General features: G+C 42.0%; 1 protein-coding gene across 5 annotated transcripts in view; it reads right to left on the reverse strand.

The window, feature by feature from the left end:
• The window catches only part of riox2 (ribosomal oxygenase 2), a 46,462-nt gene extending 25,736 nt beyond the window's left edge, over positions 1 to 20,726 (reverse strand). The window contains exons 1-8 of one of the 5 annotated variants that reach the window (XM_086006609.1): positions 20,475 to 20,726; positions 15,502 to 15,941; positions 15,284 to 15,403; positions 14,548 to 14,676; positions 12,576 to 12,679; positions 11,720 to 11,822; positions 10,281 to 10,446; positions 2,632 to 2,720 (exon numbers count right to left, since the gene is read on the reverse strand). In XM_086006609.1, coding sequence (XP_085862735.1) covers positions 2,632 to 2,720; positions 10,281 to 10,446; positions 11,720 to 11,822; positions 12,576 to 12,679; positions 14,548 to 14,676; positions 15,284 to 15,403; positions 15,502 to 15,939 — 1,149 coding nt within the window. In that variant the 5' untranslated portion in view covers positions 15,940 to 15,941; positions 20,475 to 20,726. Of the gene's footprint in view, positions 1 to 2,631; positions 2,721 to 10,280; positions 10,450 to 11,719; positions 11,823 to 12,575; positions 12,680 to 14,547; positions 14,677 to 15,283; positions 15,404 to 15,501; positions 15,942 to 19,921; positions 20,164 to 20,378 lie in introns of those variants that run through there. The other 4 variants (XM_086006606.1, XM_086006604.1, XM_086006605.1 and 1 more) reach the window with 4 other exon arrangements.
• Positions 20,727 to 22,571: the final 1,845 nt, after the last annotated feature.

Here is a 22,571-nt window from a genome sequence, read left to right on the forward strand (position 1 = left end):
AAGCGGCACTTACTCACCAATAACCTACTCACCGATGCTCAGTTTGGGTTCCGCCAGGACCACTTGGCTCCAGACCTCATTACAGCCTTGGTCCAAACATTGACAAAAGAGCTGACTTCCAGAGTCGAGGCGAGAGTGATTGCCCTTGACATCAAGGCAGCATTTGACTGAGTGTGGCATCAAGGAGCCCTAGTAAAATTGAAGTCAATGGGTATCAGGGGGAAAACTCTCCACTGGCTGGAGTCATACCTAGCATAAAGGAAGTTGGTTGTGGTTGTTGGAGGTCAAACATCTCAGCCTCAGGACATCACTGCAGAAGTTCCTCAGGGCAGTGTCCCAGGCCCAACCATCTTCAGCTGCTTCATCAATGACCTTCCCTCCATCATAAGGTCAGAAGTGGGGATGTTCGCTTATGACTGCACAGGGTTCAGTTCCATTCGCATCACCTTAGATAATGAAGCAGTCCATGAACGAATGCACAAGATCTGGATGACATTCAGGCTTGGGTCGATAAGTGGCAAGTAACATTCGCGCCACACAAGTGCCAGGCAATGACTATCTCCAACAAGCGAGAGTCTAACCACCTCCCCTTGACATTCAATGGCATTACCATCGCCGAGTCCCCCACCATCAAAATCCTGGAGGTCACCATTGACCAGAAACTTAACTGGACCAGCCACATAAATACTGTGGCTAACAAGAGCAGGTCAGAGGCCGGGTATTGTGCGGCGAGTGTCTCACTCTCTGACTCCCCAAAGCCTTTCCACCATCTACAAGGCACAAGTCAGGAGTGAAGGAATACTCTCCACTTGCCTGGGTGAGTGCAGCTCCAACAACACTCAAGAAGCTCAACACCATCCAGGACAAAGCAGCCCGCTTGATTGGCACCCCATCCACCACCTTAAACATTCACTCCCTGCACTGCCGGCGCACCGTGGCTGCAGTGTGTACCATTTACAAGATGCACTGCAGAAACTCGCCAAGGCTTCTTCAACAGAACCACCCAAACCCGCGACCTCTACCACCTAGAAGGACAAGGGCAGCAGGTGATTGAGAACACCACCAACTGCAAGTTCACCTCCAAGTTACACACCATCATGACTTGGAAATATATTGCTGTTCCTTCATCGTTGCTGGGTCAAAATACTGGAACTCCCTCCCTAACAGCACTGTGGGAGTAGCTTCACCACAAGGACTGCAAGGTTCAAGAAGGCGGCTCACCACCACCTTCTCAAGGGCAATTAGGGATGGGCAATAAATGCTGGCATTGCCAGCGACGATTTCAGGAATGAATAAAAAAAAACTAATAAATTAATCAAGCTGTGAGCATACATTTTTAAGTTATTATAGAAATACATCCAAATAGTTTTGTCTAGGCATTTTTTAAATTAAAACTCCACAGAAAACCATTTTTAATTTAAGATACCATTTGATAACGCTCACAAAACAATGGCCCAGAACTTCGGGTCTCCACGGGTGAGTACGCACGGGGTACTCACCCGTAGGCCCAATGGAAGTGCCGGTTTCCTGCATGCACTGCACATGCGTGGGAAACCGGCACTTCCGTTCCCCTGAACGAAAGGGTTCAGTGTTCGAACACGTGCGCAGGAGAGGCTGCGCGCGCGCATCGAACTTAAGTTTTTTTTGCAGGTTTTCCCGGGAGGGTAAGTCTCCAGAAGTTACACATATAAAAAGCAGGCGCAAGGCCTGCTTTTTACAAGGTAAGTGGTGAATTAATTAAAATTAAAACATTTTTTCCACAGGTTTATTATTTTTAAATACGTTAAAGCAAGGTAAGTTTATTTTTAGCCCCGTTAGAAAATAACATTATTTTTTTCAAAAATTTAAATTATTGTTTAAAGTTATTTCATGTAATATATAGTTTCTTTAAAAAAATGTAATTTAAAAAAAAAAATTATTTGAAGCTTTAGTGATGTTTTGGGGCCCGTAGTATTTATAAGTTTTGGCAGCTCTTCTTGTCAAACTTATGAATGAAGCATTCCCTGCTCCGATTGGCTCTCCATGGCCCACGTGATCCCAGGGGACGCATCGAACTAACTGTGCCCCTGGGATACGCAAGCACTGCGCGCCGGCAGTTGGAGCAGGCCCAGGATCGGAATTCCACGGGGGCCCACAGCTCAACGGCCGGCGCGCAAGGCAAGTGCAGGTCGGAGGCTTACACCCGCGGGAATCCCCCGACCCGAATTTCTGGGCCATTAGCTTTAATTCAGTCTATGACAAGAGCAGATACTGAATGAGTTTATAACAGAATTATATGACACACAAATAAGTGAGGTATTTTTAAACAGGCATAACAAATCCCATAATCAATATCCACCAAAGCACATTATTGTATCCTCTACATTCATTTTATATTAGTTATAAATAAGCAACAGTTTTTCACCTCTACTGGAATAGAACATGTTGCACTTTATAAAATTCATTTGCAAAGATAAAATATTAGCCAACTAACTTCACTGGCTTCTGGGTAATATTAAGAGTCCTACTGGTATTTCCTCTTTGTACTAGAATGTACACCTGGAGATCTGGAATAATTTGTCAGTATTCAAACTCAATCTAAAAAGCAGACTGCTTAAACAATTAGATTTCTTGGTTATTGTCTATACTAACCGTCCTTTCTTGATCATGTTCTACCAAAATCATGGTATGGTCTTTAAATCTTAATTTGATCTGATCATCGAGTTTGGGCAGTTTTCCAGCTGGAGAAGAAAGTAAAACCAGTTAGCATGCACATACGGTAAATATCTGAACTCAAAGAATCAGCAAACTGATGGCACAGTCAAGGTCACTGAAGCAGCATGAGATATAAAAATCTGATAACGAGTTGAAATATTTTGCACATCATATATTTTATTACAGCACAAAAGTATAATTTAACAATTTGAACACCATGTTCTTTACAGCTTTCAAGATATACTTAATTTTACAGTTTCTGCTTTTATGTTTCAGGACAGGGCAACACAACTGGAGTTTGTTCCATTGGAAGAGGAAGCTTAATGAACTCAAAAATGTAGGCAAGCACCACACTGAAACTCTATAATTACAGGTTGGAATTTTATTTTATGACAGTAGGTTTAATTGTTTTTCTCAAAACTATAAGATAATTAAGGATGAGGAAGGCCATTTATTCATTCATCTAAAGCCTCCTCGTTACAGCATCCAATTGTCTCTTGCATGATCCCAGGGCTTTTGCATTCACGACTCTGAAGAATTTGCTGGCATCAGTTCTAAATTTCCCTTTTATGAATTTGAACCTTGTCCTACTTTTGAGATTTAAAGTAATTTTCTGAATTTACCTTTTCCATATTGTTTACTATTTCATATACCTCTAAGATAACCTTTCAAGGCTTGAAAAACCCACATTCCTCCAGTATCTCCTATAACTCTGACCTCTAACACTAGGGATCAGCCTCATCGCTTTTCTCTGTACTGGCTCCAATGCCTGGCTCCTGTGTCTTGGTGACCAGAACTGGACACAGTATCCAAGATGTGCTCTGACCAGAACACTATGCAGGTTGATAATATCTGACTTAAATTCTACAGTTTTAGATATGTAGTCCAACATTCTATAGGCTTTGCTGGTTGCTGCTATGCATTGATAAGACATGCTGAGCATAAATTCTACTATGACTTCTAGGTCTTTTCCAAATTCATCCGTAGCTATTTCAACACCATTATTTTCCCATTTTTCCTTGCCATGTGTGGTACTTTATACTTGTCTGTATTGAAGTTCTGCTCACTTACATAATTTGACCTGCTCATTCTGTAATTTCTGAGCTCCCTCCTCTGATTCCACTGCCTCTATTAGTTTAGCAACACTGCAAATTTTAATGATTTGCTTTGGCTTTTGGAGTACAAGTTACTGACCTAAAATAGAAACAATAGTGGTCCCAACAACAATCCATAGGGTACCCCACTCAGAACTCCACCCCACCCCAACATAACCATAGTTTTCAAACCTTCAGCCAATTTCTTATCCATACCCAAGATTTACCCTGATTTCTTACAGGTTTGAGCTTAAGCAATAGCCTTTTGTGAGGAATTTTATCAAATACCTTGTGGTGAAAAGGTGGGCTTCAAGATCTGAGTTCCATGGATAAATAGAGATTAAAACAAAACTCAAATTTTAAAGGGAGGCATATGATAAAGTATGATCAAGCCATCATTTGACCAAATGTGGCACCAAGAAGCCCTAGTAAAAATTAAGTCAATGGTATCAGGGGGAAAACTCTCCAGTGGCTAGAGTCATAACTGGCACAAAGGAAAATGGCTGTGGTTGTTGGAAGCCAATCATCTCACCCAAGGACATCTTTGCAGGAGTTCCTCAGGGCAGCATCCTAGGCCTAATCATTTTCAGCTGCTTCATTAATGTCTTCCCTCCATCATAAGGACAGAGGTGGGGCTGTTCGTTGGTGAGTTCAGCTCCATTCACAATTCCTCAGATTTTGAAGCCGCCCATACCTGCATGTAGCAAGACCTGAACCCATCCAGGCTTGGGCTGTTAAGTGGCAAGTAATATTCACACCACACAAATGCCAGGTAAAGACCATCTCCAACAAGAGTGAACCTAACCACCTCCCATTGATATTCAATGGCATTATCATCGCTGAATCCCCCACCATCAACATCCTGGGGGGTCACTATGGAGCAGAAATTCAACTGGACCAGCCATATAAATGCCGTGGCTACTAGAGCAAGTCAGAGGCTGGGTATATAAAATAATATTTAGAGAGGATAGGACCATTCAGAGATAAAGAGAGTCTAACTATGGAGGATTAAAAGCATGGCAGAGATATTAAATTAATATTTTGCATCAGTTTTTACAAATGATGATGGAAGTGAGGTGTATTGGAGAAGGACATGGAACAATTGTTAAAAATTGTAGAAATGGAATTGCTTCTGAAAAAAAACAGAATTAAAAGTGAGTAAGTTACTGGGCACTGACAGTATTGGTCCTAGACTGTTTAAAGAAATTAGAAAAGATAGCAGAGGTTCAGCCCACAATTTCTCAATCCGCAGTAAAATGAGAAATTATACCGTTGGACTAGAGCAGTGATGTCCGATAGAAATCGCTGACTAGCCACAGGTGTGGCCACGGTGATACCATTTTAGCCTTACACACAATACAGGTAAATGTACTTAATGTGTATATTTACTTAACATCTATTACCATTCAGTGCAAAAGTTTGCAGTCTTTCTGTTTCACCAAAGTTTGGAATTCTGGCATGAATTTATCGCACAGCACATCGTATTGCCGCTTCTAGGTTTTTGACCGAGAAAAACGTCGTTGCGAACAGTACTTTGACTTCAGCGATTGCGGAGAACATTGTCTCGCATAATATTACCCACCAGACCTGCCCCTGCTCCTCATCTAGAACCTGGTTGGATGCTGCATTCTCTTTGCCATGACAAGCCCTGTTGAAGCTGTTCATTATTGGTTGGATGTGCTTTCTTCAGGCTGCCCTGGAGTGGTTATTCCGATTGATCGAGCTGCCACAATCACAGCTCCCCTCTCCATATAATGGCCCAGAAATTTGGGTCTCCACGGGTGAGTACGCGCTGGGTACTCACCCGTAAGCCCGATGGAAGTGCCGGTTTCGTGCATGCACTGCGCATGCGCGGGAAACCGGCACTTCCGTTCCTCTGAACGAAGGGGTTCAGAGGTCGAACGCGTGCGCAGGGGAGTCTGCGCGTGCGCTTTGAACTTACGTGTTTTTTTTTCTTTTTCTTTTTTACAGGTTTCTCCGTGAGGGTAAGTCTTTAGAATTTAGAAATTTAAAAAGCAGGCGTAAGGCCTGCTTTTTACAAGGTAAGTGGTCAATTAATTAAAATTAAAACATTTTTCCACAGGTTTATTATTTTTAAATACTTTAAAGTAAGGTAAGTTTATTTTTAGCCCCATTAGAATATAAAATTATTTTTTTCAAAAATTTAAATAATTGTTTAAAATAGTTATTTAATGTAATTTATAGTTTATTTTAAAAATGTGATTTAAAAAAAAAATTTATTTGAAGGTTTACTGCTATTTTGGGGCCGTAGTATTTATAAGTCTTGACAGCTCTTCCTGTCAAGACTTATGAATGGGCATTTCCCTGCTCCGATTGGCTGCCCATGGCCCACGTGATCCCAGGGGATGCATCGTACTAACTGCGCCCCTGGGATACACAAGCACTGCGCGCCGGCAGCTGGGCCAGGCCCCGGATCGGAATTCCACAGGGCCCTACAGCTCAACTGCCGGCGCGCAAGGTAAGTGCAGGTCGGGGGCTTGCACCCGTGGGAAGCCCCTGACCCGAATTTCTGGGCCAATGTGTTTCCATGGTGCTGAAGTCTGATGTTTTCACCCGTGTTACACACCATTTTAGCAGATAACCAATCAGCAGTAACAAAGAAAGTAAACACAATGATCAAAAAACAATTGCACACTCTGCTTTTTGTCTTACCATTTTACCAACAAATGCACAAAAAGGTTAACTATTAGAGATCACATGCCCAACGATGGTGTCTATTACAAAAGCAAAATTCTGCAGATGCTGGAAATCTGAAATAAAAACAGAAAATGCTGGAAATACTCAGCAGGTCAGGCAGCATCTGTAGAGAGAGAAACAGAGGTTTTAACGTTTCAGGTCGATGACCTTACGTCGGAACTGGAAAAAGTTAGAAATGCAACAGATTTTAAGCAAGTGCAGACACAGGGAAAGGGGGGAGGAGAGGAAAGAACAAAAGGGAAGGTCTGTGATAGGATGGAAGGCAGGAGAGATTAAATGGCAAAAGGTATGATTGTACACAGCAAAAGGAGATGGTAATGGAAACAAAAGATGGGTCTAGAAGAGGTGTAAATGTAAATAGATGGTGTCTATTACTCATTTTTTTTATTTACTAATCTAAAATTCAAATAGCCACATCTGGTTTCCCAATTAGCCACATATGGCTAGTGGCTAATGTATAGGACAACACTGGACTAGAGAGCAGCCAATGTAATACCTTTGTTCCAAAAGGGAGAGATGGATAAGTCCAATTAATTACAGACCAATTGGTTTAAACACAAACTGGAGTTGTGAGCAAATTCCGTAATCAAAATAAAATTACTGAATATTTTGAAATGCATGGGTTAATTAAGGACAGTCAGCACAGATTTGTTAAAAGCATCATTTTTTATGAGTTTAATACAGGAATGGAACTATAGGCCCAGAAATTCGGGTCGGGGGCTTGCCGCGCATGCAAGCCCCCGATCTGCACTTACGCGACGCGCCGGCCGTTGAGCTTCAGGGATGCCTGGAATTGCTGTTTTAAAATGTTGACTCCCGGGCAGCGTCTGACATCACGCCGCCCAGGAGTGCAGCCAGCGCGAAGCCTGTAGCGCGCTGTGCAACTGAGACACGCCCCTTGATGTCTCAGTTTAATAGGACACGCCCCCAATGCTTCTCACAAGCTGCTAAGCATTTTTACATGCAAAGCAGCATTTTAAATAGGTTTTTGGTATTTTTATGAAGCTTTTGGTAACTTTTATAAACTTTTAAAAACGTTTACATTATTTTGAAGAATCTGAAGTAGTTTTAAACAGAATTAAAGCAACTTAAAGACTTTTAAAAGCCCTAAAAGATTTTTTTTTTATTCCATTTATTTATTTAGCAATGTCGTCGTCATACGTGTCTTCACACTGTTCCCTTTGGGGAACTGTATGAAGTGGTGGAAGGATTTATGGCCGTGATTAACGCTCATTCCGTGACCGTAACCATCTTTGAACCAGCCATTAGGGTGGTTAGTCCTATGGCGGGAGGGTTTTACGGGCTCCCACAAGCTATACAAGGAGGGGGGCCACCCACACACACGGACGCAAATATCCCACTGGATGTCAACCCAGAATTTAGAGCCGGAGCTCCGACTCCACTTGCCGGGACTGTCTGGAGCGGGGTTCGAAGCCCTACCCCGTCTGGCCCAGCGGCAGGGATCCTACCGCTATGCCAAAGGCCCAATCCGATTAGCAACGTGAAATGGCTGGAATGAGCACAATTCACGGCATTAAAAGAACTCACAATTGAACTGATGATGACCTCAGCAATCTCCTCAACGAGGTGGAGGCGCAGCGCCTGCTCATCATTGGTAATGAGAAGTCAAAGGCGCCGCAAAAAGGACAGATGATAGCTTGGTCTTTCAAGTGGCAGCATAGGGCTCCAGTCACGGGGAGGGAAAAGGCGCAGGAAACGTATGGGTGTCACCTTTTGCGCGGAGTGGGCCTTTTGCGTAGCGGTAAGCATCCCCGCCGCTGGGCCAGGAGTAGGGTTTCGAACCCCGCTCCAGACAGTCCCGGCAAGTGGAGTCGGAGCTCCAACTATAAATTCTGGGTGGACATCCAGTGGGATACTTGCGTCCGCGGGTGTGGGTGGCCCCCCCCCCCCTCAGATGGGTTGTGGGAGCCCGTAAAACCCTCACGCCATAGGACTAACCACCCTAATGGCTGGTATGAAGATGGTTATGGTCACGGAAGGAGTGTTAACGTGGCCAGAAATCCTTCCACCATTTCATACAGTTCCCGAAAGGGAACAGTGTGAGGATACGTACGACGATGACCTCTTGCGCAATGCACCTCCTTGGACCCTCAGTCGCAGATGCGAGGGGGCAAATCGTGCAATTGTTAAATTTTTCATTTTATTGACATGTAAAATGTTGGCCCAGTAATTCCCTTCCAAACGCGCGAGTACGGTCGGGGTACTCACGCGTCTGGCCGGAGGAAATGCCGGTGTTCAGCATGCACAGCGCATGCGGGGAAAACCGGCATTTCCTGTCCTCTGAACGAAGGGGTTCAGAGGCAGAACGCGTGCGACTGTACAGGCAGCGCGTGCGCAGTAAAATTCGCCACTTTCATTCATGCTTTCAGTGAGGTCAAATCCTTACAACTTACACATGAAAAAAGCATACGTACAGTTGCTCCAGAGGCTGCGGAGGAAGATATTTCTTATCGTGGAGCTTCTGAAAGGCAATATTTTTGTTTGGGAAAGGGAGGAAAGTTATTTTAAGAAATGCTGAGGTAAGTTTTAAAGTTTATTTTTGTTTTTTTAAAACGGGTTTTCAGTACTGTAGGTAGAAGGATCAATTGTGGCTATGTGAATTGAATTTGCTGTGTTTATTAAATGTGAAAATGACTCCAACATTTTTAAGAAAGAAACTTTTCATCAGTAATATATTCTTTTAAGTAATTATGTATGTATGTCTGTATATATTCCTTTGCGTGTATGTATATATTCCTTTACTTATGTGTATGAATGTATGTATTTAATTATGACTTTCAGAGAAAGTAACTTACTGGAAAATCATAATTAAAAACATACATTCATACACATAAGTAAAGGAATATAAAACATACATACATATACGTAAAGGAATATATGCGGACATACATACATAATTACTTATTACTGATGAAAAGTTTCTTTCTTAAAAGTGTTGGAAATGTTACATTACTCATTTTAGAACACTCATTCTCACATTCAATTCACACAGCCACAATTGCTCCTTCTACCTACCGTACTGAAAACCCGTTTTAAAAAAAAAATTTAAACTTTAAAACTTACCTCAGCATTTCTTAAAATAACTTTCCTCCCTTTCCCAAACAAAAATATTGCCTTTCAGAAGCTCCACAATAAAATATATCTTCCTCCGCAGCCTTGGAGCAACTCTACACATGCTTTTTTCAAGTGTAACTTGTAAGGACTTACCCTCACTGAATCCATGAATGAAATCGACGAAGTTCACTGCGCAAGCGCTGCCTGTGCAGTCGCACGCGCTGTGCCTCTGAACCCCTTCGTTCAGAGGACTGGAAATGCCGGTTTTCCCCGCATGCGCTGTGCATGCTGAACACGGGCATTTCCTCCGGCCAGACACGTGAGTACCCCGACCGTACTCACGCGTTCAGAGAGGAATTACTGGGCCATAGTGTCTATAGATTTACAGATAGTGTTTGTTAAGAATAATCCTTCGTTATGAACAGCTTAACACGTTTCCTATTCCAATGTGAATAACTGTATATATTTTCACATTAAAATGTATGTCATAAAGTTTGTCTTTTATTACAATGGTGCAATAGGCATGATTGATGACATTTATTGTCTCAATATTCAAAGTTCTGAAGTACATTTAGAGCGCATCGAATTTAATGAGGAAAAAAAGGCTGGATTTAGTTGTTGTGGTGTTCACGAGCATTTACAAATAAATGAATCCAGTTTTAGAGAGAAAGCCACTCACACATGGGAGCTCAACCTCACCTTGTGTTAAACAATCTGAAGTGTTGCTCACGTATGGAGGTAATCTGTTTAAAATAAAATCTTTTTTCATTTCGGATGATCTAGTTTCTTTTCCATTCTCTACCTGATCTGCCAACCCTCGTAGGAATTCACTCAGTTTTCTTGCTGAATCAGTTGACGAACTCATCTGCTATAAAACACATATAGAAGAAAAGAACAAACTTAAATTTATCTCGCTCCTTTCGCATCCTTAGGACGTCCCAAAGCACTTAACAGCCAATTCATAACTTTAGAAGAGAAAACATTATTATTACAAGAGCGGTAGCACATTAAAAAAGTCCCACAAACAGCAAATTAGATAATTGAGTCGTCAATCGGTTAGATTGCTTGAGGGATGAATATTGGCAGGACGCTGGGAGAACTCCTTGCTCATCCTTAAATATTGCTGTGGGATCTTTTACATCTACCTGAACAGGCAGATGGGGCCTCAGTTTAATAACTCCTCTGAAAGGCAGCTCTTCCAACAACACAGTACTACCTCAGCACTGAGGTACTAGCTGCCTAGAATAGCTAATCGAGATCAGCCTAGATTACGTGCTCAAGTCTTGGAGTGAAGCTTGAACCCAGAACCATCTAATGCAGAGGTGTGAATGTTTCTACTGGGCCAAACTGACAATATTCAGCTCAATGTTATCACAATTACAATTGGCCTGGACAGTTTCAGCACAAAGAAAAAGAAAGACTTAGATTTATATAGCGCCTTTCACGACCACCGAACGTCTCAAAGAGCTTTACAGCCAATGAAGTACTTTTTTTTTTTTTTGAAGTAGAGTCACTGTTGTAATGTGGGAAACGTGGCAGCCAATTTGCGCACAGCAAGCTCCCACAAACAACAATATAATAATGACCAGATAATCTGTTTTTGTTATGTTCGTTAGAGCAGTATTGAATCAGTTTTTCCTGAGGAATCTCGCGCGTTAACGGATTTACGCCTCTTATGCTGAAACATCGCTACGCACGAATTTCCTCGATCGTTTGCGCCACTTCCAAGATACATTCCCAAAACCCTCTGCCACTCATTTACATAGCTACATGCTCCATGCAAATGACCAGCTCACACGAGTTTCCTGGATTTACGCAAACGCACTGTAGATTTATGCCCAATATTCAAACACAGCAGAGCCAGAAGTCACCTGATATCAGCGTAACTAAGATATCTGGATGTTTAATCGCGATTTCCTTTTTGAATTTTTCTTACTGAGATCTGCACTATACTTAATCAAAGTGCTATCAGTCTCAGTGCACCTGAAATGTTTTGGACCCCCATGTTCAGAAGGACTATGCAGCTGAAATGCCCCTCTCAATGGGCATATTCCTGTTATGCATAACAATGGAAGAGGAAGAGGAGCAGGAGAGGCAAGATGTTCTGAGAGTGAGACACCACGGCAGAAGATCCTTACCATAAGATATTGCCTAGGTAGACCTCTGGAGAGTTCAATATCTTCTTTCATTGTATCATATACAAGCCAAGGAATCACATCTAGTAGATAATCTCCCCAGGTACTGCAATTAAAAAACATCCTTTTTTAAAAACAGTAAATACAGTACTAGAAAAGTGATATTGCCTGTTGCACTAATGAGATCCAATACTGACAATACCTTCTGTAGAGAACACTAGTGAAAACAGTTCAAATTATTTCTTTTGTATTTTTAGTTTCTTAAAATATTCACCCTCATTTTCTGTCATTTTTGCGCTTTCTACTGCTGGTTCTCGTAGCATTTTTTGGGAAAAAAAGCTATTTCCATCCACTTTCCTATACAAGTACAATTATTTTATCGTGTCCCGCTTACCTTTAAAAAAAATCCGTAATAGTTGTTTATTTCCTCTGTCTTCGCTTTAGATCATTACTTTGGGATAAATATGAGGTGAATTAAGGCATTTACAAGAAATGGGTACTATTTTGGTCGGACTTTTAATAGTAAGACTAGGTGAAGCCCACTGCACCTAGAAGTTTGAATTGATAACAAACATTTTTTTTTATGCCCATCATATTTGATGCAGAATGGCTAGGTGGATAGTGACAATACAATCACACCATCTGCAATCTTACCCCATATATCAACCTCATTAATAAACAGACTGAGAGTAAGAATGTTTGTGGACTTCAGTTTGCATTTTGGTTAGTCATTGAACTGCTAAAGTACAAACTGGTCAGAGAATAAGGATATTCAGAGCAAGAATTAATTGCTACGAAAAGTTATTCATTTCATGTGCAAAATCCCTACAAAGCATAAGCCAGAATAAAATGCTCTTACTTGTTCTGGTAGGTGCTTATGGTAATGTGGGTAGAATGTGAGCCGCCAGCTGGGGTATCTGCTTGGTGGATTGTTCCTCTGGGAAAATATAACAGATCACCTGGCTAGAAAAAAAGGACATTTCCAGCATTAGTTTATTGCATTTTAATCATGCTGTGCAAGTAAATGGATTCAGTAGGGTAACTTTTCCATATTTTGCCCATGCAGTATTGTTTATATTGCTTATTTCTTGTTATAGCAATGATGTTTATTTTCTATTTTCTTTTCACGCCCACTATTTATTGTGTTCTATGAAATTTCTAACAACAATTTGCATCTATATAGCGCCTTTAATGTAGTAAAACATCCCACGGTTATAATTAAAACTACTTGATTGTTCCATCACAAGTACAGAAATATGGAAAATGTTGCCACATGCATAACAACTTGATCAGCTATTGAACGTCAAGACTAGTTCTTCAATGTTGTATTATCGAACAATTTTTCTGATTTCCTATTCCTATTTTAAAGTTCACTCAAATGGTTACTAAAACTCAAATTCACGTACTTTAAATGTAGAAATGTCAATCAACTGTATATCTTGTTTATTTGAGATAGTCAAAGTGAAAGGTGAACATCCTGCAGAATTGAACATTCTCCACTAGCATTAAGTGACAGCGTTATTTATTCCAAAAGGCATGCTACATCCAGTGCTCTTACCTCCCCCACCCACAACACCGTCTTACGTCTAATTGGAGGACAACTGTGAACACTGCTCCATAAGTTAAAGAGGCATACACTCCAAAGCAGTTTAATTAATTTTAATGAGCTGGTGGTTCAAGGTGATCTGCTAACTGATCTGGAAGATCCCCAAGCCACACAAATCATTAACGGTTGCATACACTGTGGTAGAGAAAGTACTTCCCCTAGCTTTACATTCCCCTATTAAATGTTGCAACCTCAGCTTCAGAGAAAGTAAGACAATAAATTATAATTATTAAGTAGCGGTTTGTGTAGTTTTACAAGAGCTAAGCATGTAAATAAACAGTGGTTATGGTACCGGACTAGCAACCCAGAGGTCATGAGTTCACATCCCACCATGGCAAGTTGTGAAACTGAACTCAAAATATCAGGCAATTTATAGACTAGAAAATGACCATGAAAGCTAACAGATTGTTGTAAAAACTCAATGGCTCACTAAAGTCCTTCAGGGAAAGGAGCCTGCCACCCCTAACCAGTCTGGCCTACATGTGACTCCAGTCCCACACTACATGGTTGGCTTTCAATGGGCTCAGAATAACTAGGTCTAGGCAGTACACACTGCCTTGCCAGTGTCGCCCCCATGCTCAGAACAATTTTTTTTTTTTTTTTTTTTTAAATCAATATTTCTGAAGGATCCACTGAAAATGTTAATTGGACAGGCACATAACGTACATTTGGGTGCGTTTGAAACATTCTGTTTTAGTGTAAGATGTAGTCACACACCAATAGTTTAACATCAGTGTGAACCTGAAACCGCTTTGCACTGATACTAAATTGAGAGTATAAATCGAATATGAAAGCCTGAACTAACCCTCAACCAAGGCTGCCTTCTAAAGGGATCCTTCTGGTATCTGGTCAGGCCCTGACACTTGATTCAGCCTGCGTTTACATTATAATCACAGCATCTAAGCAAAGTAAAAATGCTTTGTACGGACGCTACAGCTGTAGATTAAATGCTTCTTGAACGTTCAGTGTCACAGGGCAGTACTGAGTAAACCCATGTATGAGTGCTACAGTTTTCTGTTAACAAAGCCACAAGAATAAAGCTAATTATTTAGAGGTAACCTTATTGGCCCCTGCCATACCAGAAAATAAGAGAATGTTACAGAATACAAATTGAAAAAAAAAAAGTGTTCCATAGTCATTTGTCACAGGTGAGTAAAAAAATAAAAAGAAAATAGAAAAATTGGCAAATCCAATTGAGTACACACTGATACTATTAATTCTTTACTTTTAATGTAAATTCATGGGTTGGACTTCCAATCCGGTCTTCAGGTTCTGTGCTGTATTCACGGGCTAAAGGTTTAGTGGGTTTGTAGAGTCGCCAGTGCTTCTCTCCCTCCAGCTGCAGAATAAACACCTGTCAATGCAAAGAAATATCACAAGAAATTAAACTAGTTGGATTTTTGTAATTGTTCTGACTACTGTACTCAAATAAGCAATCCATGAAAAGGAGTAGAAATATTTCTCTTTCATTTTTCTTTCCCAGGCTCAGAACTGAATTGTTGCTGTACTACACATGCATAAATATTTTATTGTAAAATATGTGAGAAGGAAAAAGAGAAACGTATACAACGAATGTATATATTATACACACACACACATACTTTGCTCACCCTACAGTATGAATACATGAATAAAATGAACATAGGTTCTTGGCATAGGTTGATATTAGTTGCAGGAAGTAACAAACAGTCACCAAAATGATGATCTACTAACAAAATACAAGAAAATCAAAATAAAAGCATATGACCATATACTCTGTTAATGCATTGTACAGATTTTTAAAACTCATTTACCAGGTAAATTAGAAAATTATAGAACACAAGTATCCTAATTTTTGCCATATACAGTAATATAAACCTGCATAATCAAAGAAGATTTTTTCATCAAACAAAACATACCATGCCTTTTTATCTACTCAAAATCCTGAAATGAGAGCAGCAAAGGAAGTTTTTAAATCATACCTCAACATCATCATAATGGGGTGGTAGACCCTGAGAACCCTGAGGGGTGATGTAAACATTAGATCCAACTAATGAGCCAAAGAAACATTCCAATTTTTCCTGGATCTTCCACAATTCATCCTTTAAAAAAAAAATGTGTGCTTTGCACTGAGAATGAAAATCAAAAAGATATTTATACTACAAATCACACATGAAAACAGATAACACTCAAACAATACCTTAAACCGCTGTGGCTGGTGAAATTGTATTGTAGCTTTCTTCTGTTCAAAGTCTTTCTTTAATTGCGTGTAGTTAACCTTCCCATCTTTATTTAAAACCTTCTTCTTCCCACTTACACATCGACAAAAATTAACGTCTCTACCGTAGAACACATCATCCCTGCAGATTTCCTTTAAATCATCAAACTTAAATAATGATTGGTAGTAAACAGCTACTGAAGGGTCATTCTTCTGAATTAACAGGGGCTTCTGCTCCCAATATTCACTGAAGAACTTTTTACTTCCAATGGGAGAAATCAGACTCTCAAACAGGCTGGCTGGGCTTTTGAAGTTGAGAACTGTGCTGGTGACATCTGGATCTAATCTGACTCTCTTGCAGACGTCAGGGTCCTCTCTCTCAGACTCAGATTCTGGTTTTCTGCCAACCTTCTTCAGCATTTCTTTGTGGGAAAGAAAAAAAATGTCTTACTACACATATTGAAGTTAATAGTAACCATGTTGTGAAAGTCTTACTGAGTACTTTTGTGTTCTTAGCTCTCATTGGGTGCCAATCAATTTATGTAAAAGTAACAAAAAGCAGAAAATGCTGGAAACACACCACAGACTAATCAGCATCTGTGGAGAAAACAGACAAGTTTACATTTTGGGTGCAGAATCTCATTCAGAACTGAAAATTAAGAGGAAGAGAGGCATATTAATACAATCAGAAAAAGGAGGATACATAAAAAACACAAAACCAGAGAGGGGTCTTATGTGGAATGATGCAACAGATCATTTCAGTCAACTAATGGACAGAAACATCATGACTTTAAAGAAACAAAGCGTGTGTGGTAAATAGCTAAGGAAGTGGGATCGGAGATGCAAGAAAATTGGATAGCTAGAACTCCTGTGAGTCAAGTATGAAAATAAAGCAGGTTTGAAAATAGGATATAGCTAAAGTCAATGTTCAGGCCAGACAGTTGCAAGGCACCTAGGTGAAAGATGAGATACTGTTCTTGAAGCTTGCGTTTATCTCCGTTGTACAAGTTCATTGACAGGGAGGTCAGGGTTGGAATTGGAAGGGCAGTACAAGTGGCAAGCCACGAGTAGCTGGAGGTCACTCTTGCAGACAGAACAGTGGTGTTCAGCAAAGCAATCACCTAATCTGCATTCTCCTTTTTACTTAACCAACAGTGATTAGGTTCACATTCTCAGGGTTTTTAACCTCTGGGAACTGAAGTTTTCCACCACTGTTACCAAATTCATAAACTGCCATATTGATCAAAGATAGAGAATGCAACTTAATAAAAGCAGGTTTCATGTTACAATGGGATAATACCTCAAACTTTTCCAGTATAAATCTACATTTTAAATTGTGGATATTATGCAAGCATTGCCAGCAGAATAAGAAAGAGGGTTATCAATATAAGCACCATCAGGTAAAGACGTTGTTCCTGTGTGTTCGACATTGGCCCTTCAGCTCTAGGACCTGATTCAAATCTAGCCCACATTGATGGAATTAAAGTCTCATCTGTCTGTGAGGTTCTGTGAAGGTCCTACATTAATTAAGTTTGGGCAGTCTCAATCTAGTTACTACAGCATGGGCCCACTGCACAAAACTGATCATTTTATGCTAATTAGGGGCAATCTCGCTCGGCAAGGCCACAAAATGGCTGTTGTGGGAAATGGGAAGGTGTCACATTGGTGCTTTTCTGAAACTGGGGCTGGGGCACATTGTTGGGGGAGAATAAACAAAGTGGTGTAAAACATATGAATATTGTATATTAGCATAATTCCGAAGCCTGAACCCCAGTCCGCCACTGGATGTAGCAAAAGCCTCAGCATCAGTCCTAATGCAGCTGTCGCCGTCACATTGTGGTGTGTTTCCAAGAATAACTCAAGCAAGTCACTGGTTGGAATAGTGACCTCGGGCCAACCTTATACAAATGTTATCCCAGATTCCATTAATTCAGCACTGGGGCATATTCAATTAACAGTCATCAAACAAGCACTGTTTTATTTTCCCTTGGAAACTTGTATCACTCATTTATATTAGCATAACAAAAGTCTTCTGCTTCACAGCCCAAACTAACTCCAAGATCAAGAAGGGAGGGGTTTTAAACTCTAAACCAGGTGTGGCCAAAGCTGAAAAGCCAGAAAAAGAAAATGCATTCTGACAAATTACCATGTGTTTAAGCAATATATAATATTGATAGAAAAGGTTACTTCAGTCTGCTTCCTACTGACAATCCTGAGTTCTCTGGACCATATCCAAGGCAGCTGTTATCAATGGTATATGTCTGATCCATTCATAGTCCCCAAGTAGGGAAACCTTGGGCTCTTGGGCTGGATAGGGAAAATACACTATTGTCTATTATTAAGTGCCCACAGCAGGCATGCTCTTAACCCACGTCACTTTTAATGTACTCAATAGCCACATAGAAAGAATAAAATTATAAAGGGGATATAAAAAAACCCTGCAGCACCAATAACAGCCCAGTGGCTTGTACCAGAGCAGCAAATTTTATCTTCAACATGAGAAATAGAGTGGGAGAATGAAAAAGATATGGGGCTGAAAGAAAGATCAGGGAGAGAGAGAGAATGATCAAGGCGAAAGAGATATAGGCAGGAGATTGGGGAAGAATGAATCAGGGGAAGAGGGAGCAAGCTGGGAGGAAAGAGAGATCAGGAGAGAGCACGTGCTCGATCAGGAGGAAGAAAGAGACACAGGTAGGGAGAAAGGGAGAGAACGATCGGAAGGAACAGAGAGATCAGTAAGAGAGATATGCCTTTGTTGGTAAAATGGTAAGAGGAAAAACAGAGTGTGTGAGTGTTTTATTCATTTATGGGATGTGGGCGTCACTGGCAAGGCCAGCATTTATTGCCCACCCCTAACTACCCTTGACAAGGTGGTGGTGAGCCGCCTTCTTGAACTGCTGCAGTCCGTGAGGTGAAGGTACTCTCACAGTGCTGTTACGGAGGGAGTTCTAGGATTTTGACCCAGCGACGATGAAGGAACGGTAATAGATTTCCAAGTCAGGATGGTGTGTGACTAGTGGGGAACTTGGAGGTGGTGGTGTTCCCATGCGCCTGCTGCCCTTGTCCTTCTAGGTGGTAGAGGTTGCAGGTTTGGGAGGTGCTGTTGATGAAGCCTTGGCGAGTTGCTGCAGTGCATCTTGTAGATGGTACACATTGCAGCCATGGTGTGCCGGTGGTGGAGGGAGTGAATGTTTAAGGTGGTGGATGGGGTGCCAATCAAGCGGGCTGCTTTGTACTGGATGGTGTCGAGCTTCGAGTGTTGTTGGAGCTGCTCTCATCCAGGCAAGCGGAGAGTATTCCATCACACTCCTGACTTGTGCTTTGTAGAAAGTGGAAAGGTTTTGGGGAGTCAGCAGGTTAGTCACTCGCCACACAATACCCAGCCTCTGACTTGCTCTTGGAGCCATAGTATTTATGTCGCTGGTCCAGTTAAGTTTCTGATCAATGGTAACCACCAGGATGTTGATGTTGGGGGATTTGGCGATGGTAATGCCGTTGAATGTCAAGGGGAGTTGGCCAGACTCTCTCTTGTTGGAGCTGGTCATTGCCTGGCTACTTGTGTAGCGCAAATGTTACTCGCCACTTATCAGCCCAACCCTGAATGTTGTCCAGATCTTGCTGCATGTGGGCACAGACTGCTTCATTATTTGAGGAGTTGTGAATGGAACTGAACACTGTGCAATCATCAGCGAACATCCCCACTCTGATCTTATGATGGAGTGAAGGTCATTGATGAAGCAGCTGAAGATGGTTGAACCTAGGACGCTGCCCTGAAGAACTCCTGCAGCGATGTCCTGGGGCTGAGATAATTGCCCTCCAATAACCACAACCATCTTCTTTTGTACTAGGTACGACTCCAAACAGTGGAGTGTTTTCCTCGATTCCCATTGACTTCAATGTTACAGGGGCTCCTTGATGCCACTCGATCAAATGCTGCCTTGATGTCAAGGGCTGTCACTCTCACCTTTTTTTGATCATCGTTGTTTCTTACTGGGTTACTTAAAAACATCTACCACCATTCAGTAAATATACATGTCAAGTACATTTACCTGTATCTAGTGTATGTAAAACATTTTCTACTAAAATTAGTGCCTGTACTAGACAATATTGGACTAGAGAACAGCCCTGTGGCTCTCTTCTACACTGCCTTCAGTGCTTGAATGTCTCCCTTGTGTTTCAGTGACGAGAAACAGATGCAGTACTCAAGGTCTGGGCTGACACGGAGCACTGTGCAGCTTGAGCAGGACTTCATAGAATCAAAGATGTTTACGGCACAAAAGGCGGCCATTCGGCCCATGTAACTTATATTTTACTGTTTTGGCTATATAATGCAACAATCTAGTTGCTTATGTTGGTGGTCACTCCGCGCTAATTGAACATGCTTAGTGTCGCGTGTACTCACTCCCTGGACTCTTAATATCAGCAAGCAGGGAGCTAAGGAGAGCAAGTTTGGTAGTTCTTGAACTTGAAGGGAAGGGGGTCAAGTGAACAGATGAACTAGACTTCCTGAAGTAGGTGAGTTTGGGGAAGGTGGGGAAGAACTGTGGAATAAAGGTGGGATGGAGTTTGAAAGAGGAGAGAAGTAAGGGATTAGAGTGAGAGGGACAAGGAGGAGAGGGAGAGGCAGGTGATCAGCGGGGGCTGGGGCTGGGGCTGTTGAGAGATGTACAGGAGTCAGTGGCGGTAGCGGTGTCGGTCAGCGCGAGGACTCCAGCGGGAGCGGAGACCACATCACTCTGTCCGGCTCCAACCACAGTAGGGGGTTGAAGTTGCGAAGGTGACCGGATCCTCGAGACTCTCCCTGGACGGCTGCTGACCGGGGAAGCGCAATATTCTCCGTGCGCTCAGGCCGCCGTTACCTGGAGACGCTCCGCGCTCGGGCCGCCGTTACCCGGAGACGCTCCGCGCTCGGGCCGCCGTTACCCGGAGACGCTCCGCGCTCGGGCCGCCGTTACCTGGAGACGCTCCGCGCTCGGGCCGCCGCGTGCCGAACGGATTTCAATTTTCCAAACGGACTCACAGGCCAGCGTCACCCTCTGTATCTTCCGACAGAAACCAGCCCTGGAGATAAGTTCCGCCCGCTGCCGCAGCCAGAAATGTGCTAAAATCGGCCTGTAATTAGATCCGGTTCGTAGTGTCTTTTTCAATATTTGATACCATAAAACAGCGGCCACCAGGATGTTAAAAAGTAATGGAAGCGGTGCCATTTCAAGAATTAAAACGTAAGGGTGACCAGACTTCGGTTTGGTGTTTAAATGTAATTTATTATTAAGGGAATAAATTCAACTCCAGGATCCAGAGCCGCTGATTGGTTGCTGAGCCTGTGATGTCTCGAGTGTCCTCATCAAACCTTCCACCTCAGCACCATAAATACACTCACTGAAACAAATACTTAATGAAAAACTCTTCATCTCGAACATCTTCCAGTTCTGATGAAAGGTCATCGACCTGAAATGTCTGTTTCTCCACAGATGCTGCCTGGCTGCTGTGTTTTTCAACCTTTTCTGTTTTTATTGCACGCACTGAGTTTACAGGTTATGTTGTGCGCAAAGCTGAATAAATGAAGGGTTTGTGAGAACCAAAGGTTTCTTGGAGCCAAAAGCCACTCGCGCCTCCCCAACAAAAAGAGATGATGCTCGTATACAACCAGTTGGTAAGCATCTGTAGCGACAAAATCATCAAGAAAGAAAACTAGGGGTTTCAATAATCTCGACAGCCTAGAAATTCGTCTCGGGCGGTGGCACAAAACAGGTGGTATCGGATCGGCCATCCGTTATACTCCGCGCCTGATATTCAGTTACATTACAGTCAATGGAACTGAGCATCAGGCGTTGCGTATAACGGGCAACCGATCGGATACCGCCCGTTTTGCGCCACCGTCCGAGACGAATTTCTAGGCCAACCTGTTTACTACAGAGCAACAATCAATTAAATAGTTGGATAGCAAAATACTGCAGATGTTGGAAATCCGAAATAACAGAAAATGCTGGAAAAACTCAGCAAGTCAGGCAACATCCGTGGAGAGAAATTTGAGTTGACGTTTCGGGTTTGACCCTTCTTCAAAACTGGAGAGAAAAGGAACTAGATCGAAGGCAGGGCTGCGATCGGACAAAAGAATAAAAGAACCAAAAGAAGTAAAAGAGATTAGAAGCTAGACGAGATGGTAATAGGCTGTGATTAGGTGTAAAGTGTACTGGCAGGGCAAAAGATAGCTGCCAGGTGTGAGAGAGAAACAAAAGGAAAGGGGGGGGGGGGGGGAAGGAAAGGAGTGGAAAAATATAAGTGAAAATGAAATAGGGGCCGAGGTTATGATCTGAAATTGTTGAACTCGATATTGAGACCGGAAGGCTGCAGAGTGCCTAATCGGAAGATGAGGTGCTGTTCCTCGAGTTTACGTTGAGCTTCCGTGGAACAGTACAAGAGGCCAAGGACGGTGAGGTCCGAGTGGGAATGGAGCGGTGAATTGAAATGACAGGCGACCGGAAGCTCGGGGTCACCCTTACAGACTGAACGGAGGTGTTCCGCAAAGCGGTCACCCAATCTGCGTGGTAGGCTGTGGGGACCTTCTGGCTACTATCACCATTGCAGTGAATTTTTGGCCAACATTTCAGATGTAGACCCGGTGTGAGTTGATAAAGGGACTGCACCCAAAACGTTATCCAATCTTTTCTCTTTATAGGCAGTGACAGAGTTGCTGCATATTTGCAGCGCTGTTTTTATTTCAGATTTTCATTATTTGCAGTTTTTCTTTTTTGTTCTGACTCCCCAACAAATTTGGTATCACTCTTGCTTGGCAGTCTTCACCCTCGGATAAGCTCTCGGATGCAAAGGTTTCTTATCCACCTGCAAAACAGTAGCTTGGGCAGGGTTACTCCATTTTGTAAAAAAAATAATTTTGAAAGTTTAGTGATAAGATTACAGTATGAGTTTCCCACCACCATTAATACCAAATTAAGGCACATGTTTCCTTTAATATTTAGAAAACATAACTATCACAAGATGGAATTTAACCCTGAAAAGTGTGAGGTGATGCATTTTGGGAGGACCAACAA

Source organism: Somniosus microcephalus, chromosome 14 (assembly GCF_052327205.1).
Source record: "Somniosus microcephalus isolate GS21.2 chromosome 14, FLI_Smic_1.0, whole genome shotgun sequence".
Lineage (NCBI taxonomy): Eukaryota > Metazoa > Chordata > Chondrichthyes > Squaliformes > Somniosidae > Somniosus > Somniosus microcephalus.